At 63.9% G+C, this 12,376-nt stretch overlaps 1 protein-coding gene across 4 annotated transcripts in view; it reads left to right on the forward strand.

Annotated features, from left to right (window-relative positions):
- Positions 1-12,376, forward strand: part of GSE1 (Gse1 coiled-coil protein) — a 390,726-nt gene that overhangs the window by 373,890 nt on the left and 4,460 nt on the right. For 3 of the 4 annotated variants that reach the window (XM_047846322.1, XM_047846323.1, XM_047846325.1), the window contains 9 exons: positions 44-342; positions 812-1,136; positions 3,229-3,842; positions 4,930-5,042; positions 5,320-5,590; positions 7,111-7,224; positions 8,078-8,431; positions 9,920-10,195; positions 12,125-12,228. In XM_047846322.1, coding sequence (XP_047702278.1) covers positions 44-342; positions 812-1,136; positions 3,229-3,842; positions 4,930-5,042; positions 5,320-5,590; positions 7,111-7,224; positions 8,078-8,431; positions 9,920-10,195; positions 12,125-12,228 — 2,470 coding nt within the window. The remainder of the gene's footprint in view (positions 1-43; positions 343-811; positions 1,137-3,228; positions 3,843-4,929; positions 5,043-5,319; positions 5,591-7,110; positions 7,225-8,077; positions 8,432-9,919; positions 10,196-12,124; positions 12,229-12,376) is intronic. The other variant, XM_047846324.1, reaches the window with a different exon arrangement.

Consider the following 12,376-nt stretch of genomic DNA (forward strand, 5'->3'; position numbering starts at 1 on the left):
GGGGCCACACGGGCCGTCACCGGCTGTTCCCGTTTGCCCGCAGGCTACAGCTGGACGAGGAGCTGAGGCGCGAGCGGGAGCGGGAAGCTGACCGCGAGCGCGAGAAGGAGCGCGAGCGCGAGAAGGAGCGCGAGCGCGAGAAGGAGCTGGAACGGGAGCGGGAGAAGGAGCGCGAGCGGGAGCTGGAGCGCCAGCGGGAGCAGCGGGCCCGCGAGAAGGAGCTGCTGGCGGCCAAGGCGCTGGAGCCGGCCTTCCTGCCCGTGGCCGAGCTGCACGGGCTGCGGAGCCACGCCGCAGAGGAGCGGGCCAAGCCCTCGGAGCAGCTGACCCCCACGCGCCCAGGTACCGCGGCGGGCAGCGGCCGGCTTCACCGCGTGGCCCTCCCCAGGCCACAGCCTCGAGGTGGCTGCCGAGCAGGGCGCGAGTGGGGAAGGGACGCGCCCTGGTAGTAAAGCGCGGCGAAGGCGCGAGGAGGTGGCGGATGAGTTTTGAGGCTTTTCTTTTTTGAACCTACTTTGTTTCGCCTGAGTACACGCGATCAGACTTTTACGAGGGCTCGTGCCCGACGGGCGGGCTCGCGTGACTCTGGAGAACTCGGTCTGCTCGCGTGAGCCGGCGCCTGCCTGCTCAGTCCGGCACCTGGTGGGGCCGCCCGAGAGCAGCGCCCGCCGCTGAGTGTCTAGGGGTGGGGCGGGGAGGGGGGTGTCTTCCTGGAAGGGCGGGAGGAGAGCAGGGGAGGCTCGGGCTGGGCCCGGGGAGCCGCGGTCCTGCCCTGACGGCCTTCCCCCCCCCCCCACCCCCACCCCCACAGAGAAGCTGAAGGAGGCGGGTCTGCAAGCCCCGAAGCCCGTGCAGCACCCCTTGCACCCGACGCCCGCCCCCCACCACAGCGTGCCCAGCCTCCTCTCCAACCACAGCATCTTCTCGCTGCCGGGCAGCAGCGCGGCCACGGCCCTGCTGATCCAGCGCACCAACGAGGAGGAGAAGTGGCTGGCGCGGCAGCGGAGGCTGCGGCAGGAGAAGGAGGACCGGCAGTCCCAGGTGTCCGAATTCCGGCAGCAGGTGCTGGAGCAGCACTTGGACATGGGCCGGCCCCCGGCGCCCGCGGAGGCGGAGCACAGGCCCGACAGTGCCAGGTGGGGCCCCCAGGAGGGGAGGGGGGTCCGCACGCTGCCGTTCGCCCGCGGCCTGCCGTTCGCCCGGCTTCCCGGGTGCTTCCGCTCGTCCCTGCTCGGACCCCGTGAGGAGGTTGAGCCTCCGAGCAGGGAAAGGAGGCGCTCGGAGGGGCCTGTCCCCGAGAAACGGCGCCGGCCGGAGCCAGGGCCTTTCCCGCAGAGCCCGGCTGTGTCCCTACAGGGATGGTCGTGGCACTTGGGCGGGGGAGGGGGGGGTGCATGAGAAGCTTTAAGTGACGATTATACCCATTCTTTCCATCTTTCTCTGCTTTCAAGCCCAAACATTTTTTTAATGAGAATAACGGGGACTGCGTTTAATTTTTATTTCAATAAGAAATCAAGTTCGTTGCTGTTGTGGTAATAGCCCCTTGCCAGCCCCGGATTCCCCGGGAGGCCGTCCCTGGGTCCCCCAGCTGGGGACAAGTCTTGCCTTGTGAGCTGGGCCCCTTCTTACCCTCACAGCTGCGCCCCGAGCCCCCCCACCTATCGGTCTGGCTGTCACCTAGTGTCTCCTGTCCCACCCTCCGTCCCCCTCCTCGGCCAGAGTTGGGGGAGAGGCCCGGGCCACGTCTCGGGGACACGGGATACTAGACGCCCGTTTTCTAGTTGTGTACAAAGGAGGACGGGTGGGGAGGTCTGTGGAATGTTTTCCGGCTCTCGGCGTCTGGGATGCTGTCTGGGTCGGAGGCGCTTGGAACGTCCACGTGCTCCTTCCCTCGTGCGCTCGGCTGGGCCGGTGTGACTGCGGGTACGTGGTAGCTGGGCCCTCCGCCCCGGCTGAGTGTCCCCGCAGCCGACGGCCTGCGGCGAGGGTCCCCTCTGCTTCTCTGAGGCCCCACAGAGGCCAGGTCTCTGAGCCCTCTCACACCCCGGGGCCTGGAGAGCAGCCAGCGCCCCTCGACACCTCCTGATAAAACGTGGGTGTTCTGGCTCCCACGGGGGTCTTCCTCTGCCCGAGGCCCCAGGATCCCAGCCCCGCTGCCGCCGTGAGCCTCCCTCCGCCTCAGGATCTAGCAGGCCTCCCGGCCTCCGTGGTCCCAGCTTGCTCGGCCTTACAGAGGCGTGAGCTTGACATCTGACGGGCCCTTGTGTTCTGAGTTAGAAAACCATTCAGTGTTTGGCTCTGGGGCATGAAATATTATCCCACTGACGGGTTTTCCTTGGCTCGTTTACTTAAGGACACACGGCTTCTCGATACGGTTCCCTCTTGTCCTCTGCTGATCCCAGGTGCCGTGGCCTTGGGGTTTTCTCCCGGCCTGTGTCTGGGAGTCACGTGGTGGCTGTGGTGAAATGTCCCCCCTCCTTGGCCAGAGCCCCAGGGCCCTGCTAGGACAGTGGCAGAGCGTCTAGCGGGTGGAAGGTCCCTTCCAGGTCCCACCCCACCTGAGCGTCAGGGGCGCGATGCCCCGGCCGGTGGCTGGGCTCCCTGAAGCCTCGGTGGGTGTGGCTCCTGCTCTGGGGCCCCGTGGGGTTGCCGCCCTTGCTGCTGGGGAGCCCTGGGGTTGAGCGACAGCACAGACCCGTACTAGCTGGGAGGGTCTCCCCCAAAGCCGGCCTCCCCCACCCCACTGGGCTGGGCAGGCAGCTGCGGGAGGAGACTGCCACATCTGGGGGTGGGTGCCGCTAACAAGACCACGCCCGTGGCGTGGTGTGGCGTGGGAACCTTGTTGTCCTCTCCGTGACGGGTCTGTCCGTGGAAAACAGAGACGGGGGCCTCTCCTCGCAGAGTTTCGGGAAGCGGCAGAACAGAATAAGCTAGGTCACGGGTGGGACACGGGAGGGGAAGCGGGTCTGGCCTGAGAGCGTCTGTCTGCGGTCAGCAGGCAGCGTCTAACTTGGAGCCTCTGCGTCCTCTCAGAAGCAGGTCCGCCCGAACCTGCCTCAGCTGTGTGGAGGGCAAGCAGAACCCACAGGCGGTAGCCTGCCCGGTGGCTTGGAAGGGGCTCTCGGGGGAGTTCCCGTCCGGGCCACCCCGAGCCGCCTCTCGCCCCCGGGTGGGCAGCCTGGAGGTGACCGCTGCCACGACTCACGGCCTGCTCCGCTCGCTCCCCAGGCCGGGACCGAACCGTCAGGAGCCGGGCAGCCGAGACCCCCCGCAGCACTTTGGCGGGCCCCCGCCCCTCATCTCGCCCAAGCCCCAGCACCACTCCGTGCCCACGGGCCTCTGGAACCCCGTGTCCCTGATGGACAGCACCCTGGAGACGCGGCGGGCCCCCGAGAGCCACCCCCTGCACAGCCACCCCGCCCCGTTCGAGCCCGGCCGCCAGGCGGCCGTCCCCCTGGTGAAGGTGGAGCGGGTCTACTGCGCGGAGAAGGCCGAGGAGGGGCCCCGGAAGCGAGAGGCCGCCCCCCTGGACAAGTACCAGCCGCCCCCACGGGAGGCGGGAAGCCTGGAGCACCAGGCCTTCGCCCACGGGCCCGCGCCCTTCCTGGCTGAGCTCGAGAAGTCCACGCAGACCCTCCTGGGCCAGCAGCGGGCCCCCCTCTCCCAGCCGGCGCCCTTCGGGGAGCTCCCCGGGCCCCTGAAGCCGGGCTCGCCCTACCGGCCCGCGGCCCCCCGGGGCCCCGACCCCGCCTACATCTACGACGAGTTCCTGCAGCAGCGCCGGAAGCTGGTCAGCAAGCTGGACCTGGAGGAGCGCAGGCGGCGAGAAGCCCAGGAGAAAGGTGGGGTGTCCCTGGGGGCCCTGACCTCCCGGGACCGGGGGCACCCGCCACCCCGCACCCCCGTTCCCGCTTCCCGCTGCTCGCGAGACAGACCGGGGGCCCTGCCGGCGCTGTTCTGGCGCAGACTGTCCCGAAAAAGCCAAATGGGAGACGGTTCCACAGACACGCGTTTCATAAGTGAGGAACCGAGGCTGACGAGACGGTTTTAAATATTAATCGTCCGGCATAACAGGGGAGGAGGCTGTCGGCAGAGCAGGACTGGGCCCGGCGGGGGCTCCTCACGGGGGTGGGGGTGGGGCAGGAGGTCTGGCCCCCTCCTCCTCCTGCAGGGGTCGGGGTTCAGCCAGGGGGCCCGGGGTGAGAGTGCATTCCCCCCCCCCCCCCCCCCCCCCCGCACCTGCACACCCTGTCTGCCCAGGAGGCGTCGGGGGCTGCTCCAGAACAATGTCTTTTCTCCTGCTGGAAACCACCAGTCCTGTTGAAGTCAGCCTCTTAGCCAGAAGCTGGGGCCAAGGCCAAGTTTTCCCGACTTGTTGGGCTAGGCTAGGCTCAGGGCCCAAGAAGTATTTCCCTCCGCCACTTGCCTTGTGAGGGAGGACGAGGGGGTGCCCCAGGGTGCAGGGGTGCTGCTCTCCACATGTGTGTGCCCCTGAGCCTTCGGTGGGGACTTGAGCGTGCCTGTCCCCTCCTGAGTAGTGGACCCAGATGGCAGGAGGGACTGGATGTGCACGAGTGGCCTTGGGTTGCCGAGGACACAGCCCCAGGCCTGTGTGACGAATGTCCCTGCAGGGGGATCCGCTCAGGCCGCCTCAGCCTGGTCACCTGGGATCCGAGGGAAGCCTGACGCCTGCCTCCTGCATTTCCCACTGCCCCCCTCCCTCCCCCCCGCCTCGAAGTCCTAGGACTGTGGGTTAATGCACGTTTGCAGCTGGGGTAAAAGGAGTCTGGCTCGTGGGGTGCGCAGAGGGGCCGGCAGGGCCTGGGCCGAGGGGGTGTGTCTGCACGCACGTCCCAGAGACGCCCCGCGTGTGCGTCCGCCCGAGCCGAGGCTCCCGGCCCGGCTGAACGGGGCCGTTCTCGCTGCCAGGGTACTACTACGACCTGGACGACTCGTACGACGAGAGCGATGAGGACGAGGTCAGGGCCCACCTCCGCTGCGTGGCCGAGCAGCCGCCGCTCAAGCTGGACACGTCCTCCGAGGTATCTGGGATCCCCTCCCCGCCGGGCCGGGGGCTGGGCTGCGGGCGCCCTCATCAGTGCCTGCCCCTTGGCCTTGCTCCCACCGTCCCGGTCAGCCCCACGCCTACGGGACCCCTGCGCTCTGACTGCCCCCCACCCCCACCCCCCCGCCCTGGCGAGCCGTCGGCCCCGAGTTCGCCCGCGCGTGGGCTTCAAGGACTCCAGGAGGGCCCCTGGGACGGTGGAAGCAGGCCACGGCCGGGGCTTTCAGACTCCTTTGTTTTCTTTCCCGATCTAGAAGCTAGAGTTTTTGCAACTTTTTGGCTTGACCACCCAACAGCAGAAGGAGGAATTGTTGACCCAGAAGCGGAGGAAGCGGCGGCGGATGCTGAGAGAGAGAAGCCCGTCGCCCCCGACGGTTCGGAACAAGCGGCAGACGCCTTCGCCGAGACTCGCACTGTCCACGCGCTACAGCCCCGACGACATGAACAACAGCCCCAACTTCGAGGAGAAGAAGAAGTTCCTGACGATCTTCAACCTGACTCACGTCAGTGCCGAGAAGAGGAAAGGTAGGACCGGGCGCGGGGCTCGCGGGCGGCCACGAGACTGCGGAGAGGCAGGGGCCGTGGGCCCCCGGGGGATGTCCCGCACCTCGCTCTTGGTGGAACCTGAGAACACGGGGGCCCGGGGCTCTCTCGGTTCCCTCCGGCGCCAGGGAGGCAGCCGCTCGGCTCTCACGCGCCTGCCCCGGGGTCTGTCCCGCATCTAACTTCTCTCCATCCCAGACGCAGATTGCCCTGGTCAAAGCGCGTTTGCTCTTGTCGCGTCCCGGGTGGGACAGAAGGCTTGGGGGTGGGGGTGGGGGTTCTGTATGTAAAAGTCGCTGCGAGCTGGACTTGCAGTCAAGCCGCTCTTGTCACTTGTCAGACCTCCTGGCACCTGGGACAGCAGGCGGGGCAACCCCCCAGCCCCAGGTGCAGGGGGGAGGTGCGCCTGCCTGCGCAGGGGGCGTTTCTGCTTGGCGGGTGCCCACGGGAGGCTTCTTGTTCCGGCCACAGTGGGCTCGGGGCTGTCTGTGCCGCCCGGCAGAAGCAGCACACGCTGCCTTCGGACAGTCTGCCCTGGAAGACGCTTCCAGATCCTTCCGGCCACCCATCCGTGTGGGGGCCGACTCTTTGGGCCAGAACGTAGTGCAGAAGAGGGGTGGGGTCTGGACACCTTCTGGTATCCCTTTCCTCGGTCTGCCCCACACGCTCGCTTACTTAGCTCCAGGATGTGGGTTCAGCTGAGAACCCGGCCTGTCTGGGGAGCTCGTGTGCACGCTTCCAAGCCCTCCTCGCTGACCCCAGGTGGTCACTTCTCTCTGGAAAGAAGTCGGACTGAAAGCGGACCTGCTTCCCGGTGCATGTAGTTGGCGTGCGGCGATTTCCTTTTCCTTCTTAACCAGTAAACTGGGGGTCTTGCTTTCTCTTCAAGAGACAGTGACGTGGTGGGCACCAGGACCAGTCCCTGGGAACAGCCACAGTTCTGTTTGTAAAAGAGCATCTTTTTGCCTGACCTGAGTCCTAGAGGGAGCCACCGGTGATGCAGCCACTTCGTCAGGGACAAATGCCCCTGCAGCAAGAGCTCGCAGTGGCAGACATCACAGGCTCTGGTTCCGTCTCAGTAGATGGCAAGCGTCCTGGGCCGCGGAGAACGCGCCCCGAAGCGGCCTGTACTTCCGGGGTGCTGGGTGGATCTTCGGGGTGCTTCTTCTGTGTTGGGAATTTTTTTTTTTTTTTTTGTCTTCGAAGTAAGAACACATCCTCGGAAGTCCTCTCAGAAGGTCATAGGAACCTGTTATTTTGCCGTCACACACACAGCGATCTTTGGAATGCATCTCTAATGCTCTGCAGAAGCTGAGCAGAATCTGGGCTCACCCTAAACCGAACGTTTCTTTCCTTAAACACAGCCTGTCCCTTGGTGCTTGCTTTGCTCCTGGTTTAGAGAACCTGCAGCTGCCGGGCCCGGCCTGGGCTGGACGCCTGCTCCCCTCTCCTCTCGGAGGTGCTACGACCGTGGTGTTAATCTCGGGCTGCTTTTCTCATAGACAAAGAGAAACTTGTTGAAATGCTCCATGCCATGAAGCAGAAGGCACTGTCCGTGGTGGTGGCGGACCCGCTCAGGAACTCTCCGAGGGACAGTCCTGCTATCTCCCTGAGCGGTAAGGCCCAGGGCGGGAAGGACAGCCCCTTCCACCCCCGCCTGGGACTGTCCCACGGGCTGCCCGAGGTCAGAGGCGGCCGCTCAGGGTCTCTTCTTCATCACGAATCTTTTCCTCCTGGAAAGGGTGTCTCTCGGTCTCTCTCGCTCGCTCTCTCTCGCACAAGCTTCCTGCACCATCGGGAAGGCTGTTCTCTGGACGGAGCAGGAGAGCGCGAAGTCAGAGCTGGGAGCCCAGGGGGCGGGTCCCGGCTTCCGCAGGGCTGTGTGGCAGGGCTGTGTGCGGCGGTTCGGGGCAGGCCACGGCCGTCACCGCCAGGGCCTCGGGAGCCCCAGGCCCCGTGTTTCAGCACCTGCTGCTTCAGCTCTGCTGCGGCCCTGCGTTCGCGCCGCTCTTGAGCTTCTCTGTCTTGCTTGTTCTGCCCTCAGGCCTCTCCGACACCTGCTTTCACACCTCCTCCTCTCCCTCCCTCCCTCTCTCTCTCTCTCTCTTTCTCATGCTACGCTGCCGAGTGGAGCGGGAAATCTTTTTGGTCCGGCCCTGCTCTCAAATCCTAACGTGGTCTTTCTTGTCGGGTTGGGCCTCGTGACTTCTACCTCTTGGTAGCCACTTGCTTCTTCCTTCAGATTCTCTCTCTTCCCAGATGCCTTCCTGGGGCGCCTCTCAAGGACGGACTTGCCGCTGAACGCAGCCCCACCTTCCAACCGCGCGCGCTCACGAGGACGTTTCATTACACGGTCCCCCGGGTCTCTGTCCTTTGTGCTGGGTCTTTCTTAAACGTAAGCTCTGGAGGTCAGGGTCGGCCTGTTGGCTTGGCGCTCTTAACATCTCCCTCGCTTTCTGTCTCTAAAAGAACCAGCCACGCAGCCAACCTCTCTGGATGCGGAGAAGCCTGTGGGTGTCGCTGCTTCCCTGGCTGACGTCCCAAAGGCCACGGAGCCTGGGAGACCGGAGCAGCTGCGGCCCCAGGAGCCCGCTCCTGCCGGCGGCGAGAAGGCCAGGCTGAGCGAGGCCCCCGGGGGCAAGAAGGGCGTGAGCATGCTCCATTACATCCGGGGCCCCGCGCCCAAGGACATTCCCGTGCCGCTGTCCCACAGCATCAACGGGAAGAGCAAGCCGTGGGAGCCCTTCATGGCGGAGGAGTTTGCACATCAGTTCCACGAGTCTGTGCTGCAGTCCACCCAGAAGGCCCTGCAGAAGCACAAAGGTAACGAGGCGGCCCGGCCCGGCCCTGCTCCCGTGTCACTGCGGCAGCTGGGGCTCGCCCCTTAAGCTCGGCGCGCACGGGGCCCCTGGGGCGGGCCGAGAATTCTCTGGTGCCGGCGGGAGCCCGGGTGACGCTGGTGCCCCCGGTCTACCCACCGCCCTCCAGGAAGAGTTAGCAAGTGACGCCGTCTGAGTTGAGTTAGAGGCACTTCCTTTCCATTAGGCCAGGTGAGGGGCCTCCCCCGCACGGATAGGATCCGGTCCTTCTGTAGCTCGGTGACTTTGCGCCATTGCCACACAGACTCGCCTGGGAATCTCCCCGCCCTTTGATGGCTAGACCCAGCAGGTGTTTACCCCAGAGAGCGTTTTGTAACAGCCGAGCCCCCCCGTTCACTGCCCTCAGACGATTTGGTGGGAGAACAGGGGTCCCGACAGCTGGTTCTCACGGAGTCAGAGGTTGAAACTGATTAGGAAAGAATCCCCGGGGATTCAAGGACTACGGACTTTAAGAGAAACTTGCGTGTGCCCCAACAGCCAGAAAAAATAACGGGGTTATTAGGCCCAAGCATGTCTGTCCCTGCCAGCCCTGGGAGCTGGATAGAGGACGTGTCCGTGGACTCAGGTCGGGTGCCGGGTCGGCGCCAGCCGAGTTACCGCTGGCATCGGCGATGCCAGGATCCCCAAAGGCAAAGGATGGCCGTTTTCGCAGTGAGAATCGGGAGTGCTTCACTGGATGCGTGTCACGAATTTGCTGCGAAGAATTCTCCTTTGCAAGGAGAGCGTGTTTGGACGAGCTGGCTCGGGGAAAGGCCCCGTGCCCTTCCCAGACACACCTCACAGAGGCTTTCCTGGGGCCCTAGGACCCACGTTTCCTGCCTTGTTTTACACCGGCCCTTTTCTTGACGTGTCACGTGCAGCCGTTTCCTCAGGAGTTTGTTTTTTAAGTTTGTTTATTTTGAGAGCAGAGCAGGGCACGTGCTTTGAGCGGGTGAGGGGCAGAGAGAGAGTCCTGAGCAGCGCAGAGCCCAGTGTGAGGCGCGGTCTCACAGACGGCGAGCCAAAGTCCAGTCACTTACCCGACCGAGCCACCCAGGTGCCCCATTTCCTCGGACAGGTCCACCGAGCGCGTCCCAGAGGCCCGCAGAGGCTGCTGTCTACACTGGAGGCGGTGTGCCCGCGTTAGAACACGCCCCGCCGGGCCGTGGTTCGAGGCGGCGCACGCCTCCTGTAAACGGGTCCCAATAGCAGCTGACGCTGGATGTGACTGGGGGGGACTGCGGGACCCCGGGGCGGGCTGCACACCTACGTCAGGCCCCATTTCCTGGCACAGGACACTGACACTTGGGGCTTGGCGTGGCAGAGCTCACACCCTCGTTGGGACTCAGTGCAGGGCTGTCGCGGTCTCTGTGGCTCTGCGACCTTGCCGTGGAGCGCCATCTTTGATCTCTGAAGGGCGGGGGCCTGTGACCTGCCCGTTCTCCCCCCGCAGGGAACGTGGCCGTGCTGTCTGCGGAGCAGAACCACAAAATGGACACGTCCATCCACTACAACATTCCCGAGCTGCAGTCGTCCAGCCGGCTCCCTGTGGCCCCGCACAACGGGCAGCAGGAGGCCCCCACCGGGAGGAAGGGCCCCCTCGCGCAGGAGATGGACCAGGCCTCGGAGGACGACGACGAAGACGGGGAGGAGGACGACGACGAGCCCCCCAGGCGCAAGTGGCAAGGGATTGAGGCCATTTTTGAAGCTTATCAGGAACACCTAGAAGGTACGAGAGTGGGCGCGGGGCCGCGGGGAGGGGACAGCATGCTTACTGGACCGCCCCGTCCCCGTGGGACCTCACTGCTAGCCCGGGGGACGGTTTGTGCGTGGAGACCCTGGCGCTCGGGGACCGTCCTCAGCCACTCTGCCTGTTTCAAGAACTGTGGTCAGGCTTCTGCAGGCCCCCCAGCTTCCAGACATGAGGCCCCTGTCACTGGAGAAGTTTGAGTACCGCTCGTCCCCGCCCAGCGTGACGGCCCACACCTGGCCCGTGCTTTCTGTGCCGTCTGCCGCCATACTTAGAAATGTCCCATCGGCCCTGACTGTGGCCGCACACACGGGGCCTGAAAACAGAAGGTGTGTTAACCCGGCCGAGTGCCTCGAGGCTGCTGGCGGTTCCCCCGCAGGCTCGTCGCCACGGGTGGGGGCACGAGGCTCGGGCGCTCCCCTTGCCCTTCTGGCGTGCCGCCTCCTTTCCCTGCCCCTCGGTTTCCTCGAGACGACTCCCATGACCTCCGAGGCTGCAGTGCTGCGGCTCCCCGTGCTCCCCCTCCTGGCTGGATCGGAGTTGGGGAGCACCAGTCACGGCTGGCAGAGTGCGGTATCCAGAGCCCGCGTGGAGCGTTTTTTTTTTTTGTGGCGGAGCAAAGCGTGTCGAGCCTCTCTGGGTTTGTTTTTCGGTGCCTTGTTTGGGAATCCCTCTCTGCCCCAAGGACGCGATGATTCTGTCCGTTTCCTTACATTCAGGTTTCGCATTTCTTACGCCTGGAATTCATTTAACTTCACCGTTCCCACCGGGGCAACCCCTTATCCTGGCGGGTTTCGGCATCCTCCTGGCCGCTCCCCGTGGGCCCCCTGCTCTCGGCTGTCCGCAGGCACTCACCTCGCGGACAGCCCCCCCTCCCCCCGCCTCGTTCTTGGCCCTTGGGCTTCTCCCAGGGATTTCAAGATCGCCGCCTCGTTGGCGCCACCCAGAAAATCCCTATGCAAATTTTCAGTTGTGTTGAATTTACAGATTTGGGGAGAATGGATCTTTTTGATGATGATGTTGTTCCGTGAATCTGGCATTAAATTGCATTAAGTAACTTTTGCTGGTTTTTTGCCATGAGCGGGGCCTTTTTTATTAGACTTACTTAGGTACCAGGTGCGTTTTTTCAGTTTTTGTTGTCCCTTATTCCTCAGGTAGTCCTAGCTGGTCAGACCTTCTGTGATAGTTTCTCTCCTTGAGCTCTGGGCTCTTGAACAGAGAGTGGCAGTGACAGAGAGCCGCTTCTCTGGTTTATGAACCTTGGGGACAAAATAGAGGTCCTCATTCCTGCCGAGGTGGCCGCAGAGGGCTTGTCAGAGTTCGTGTTTCCGGTGGAGAGTTCAGCTTTCGTGTTTTCTGATGTTGCTTGCTCAGGGCTGCGTTCGTTAGCGCTTTTAACAACTTCAGTCTGTGTGCTGAGGGGGCAGGAGGCTGCTTTTAGTGCCCCTCCTTGCCCTGTCCCTTCTGTAGGCTGTCCGCTTGCTGTCCCGGGTCTCCATTCTCAAAACGCTTCATAGAAAAGCAGGGACTTGTCCTTGACCCTTGCAAGTTTGAAGCCACTCCTGTGCAAAGCAGGCCCAGTATCTTGTGGGAAGGCAGAGATTTTACTCATTAGAATTCTATTTTCGGTTTCTAAGTTTACTCTGGCCTTGTAGCAGCTTATTACAAGCTCTCAGACCTCTCACTGTACCCTTCCTTTTGAAAAACATGTTTTGCAACCACCACTTTCCCCTTAAGGAGTTCCTAGTAGCCTTTTGGCCACCGGGCTGGGTTTCCCTGTGCCCATCAGAGGGCGGGGAGCAGTGCGGCCCCGAGGAGAGCACGGCAAGAAGGGCGACCCCGGCCAGGCCCGTGGCCCCTACACACACACACCTACACACAGCAGCTCGACGCGGCTTGTCTTTTCAGAGCAAAATCTGGAGCGGCAGGTGTTGCAGACGCAGTGCAGGCGGCTGGAGGCACAGCATTATAGCCTCAGCCTCACAGCCGAGCAGCTCTCTCACAGCATGGCGGTGAGTGCCACCGGGGAAGCAGGGCCGGGGTGGGGGGGTGCGCAGGTTCCTAAGACACAGCCAGCTTCATTGAACCTAAGCTTGCGTCTGTCCCCCATACAGACAAGTTCTGAGGGGTGGGAATACTGCTCCTAGGAGGCTAACAGGT

This window comes from Prionailurus viverrinus, unplaced genomic scaffold (genome assembly GCF_022837055.1).
Source record: "Prionailurus viverrinus isolate Anna unplaced genomic scaffold, UM_Priviv_1.0 scaffold_38, whole genome shotgun sequence".
Lineage (NCBI taxonomy): Eukaryota > Metazoa > Chordata > Mammalia > Carnivora > Felidae > Prionailurus > Prionailurus viverrinus.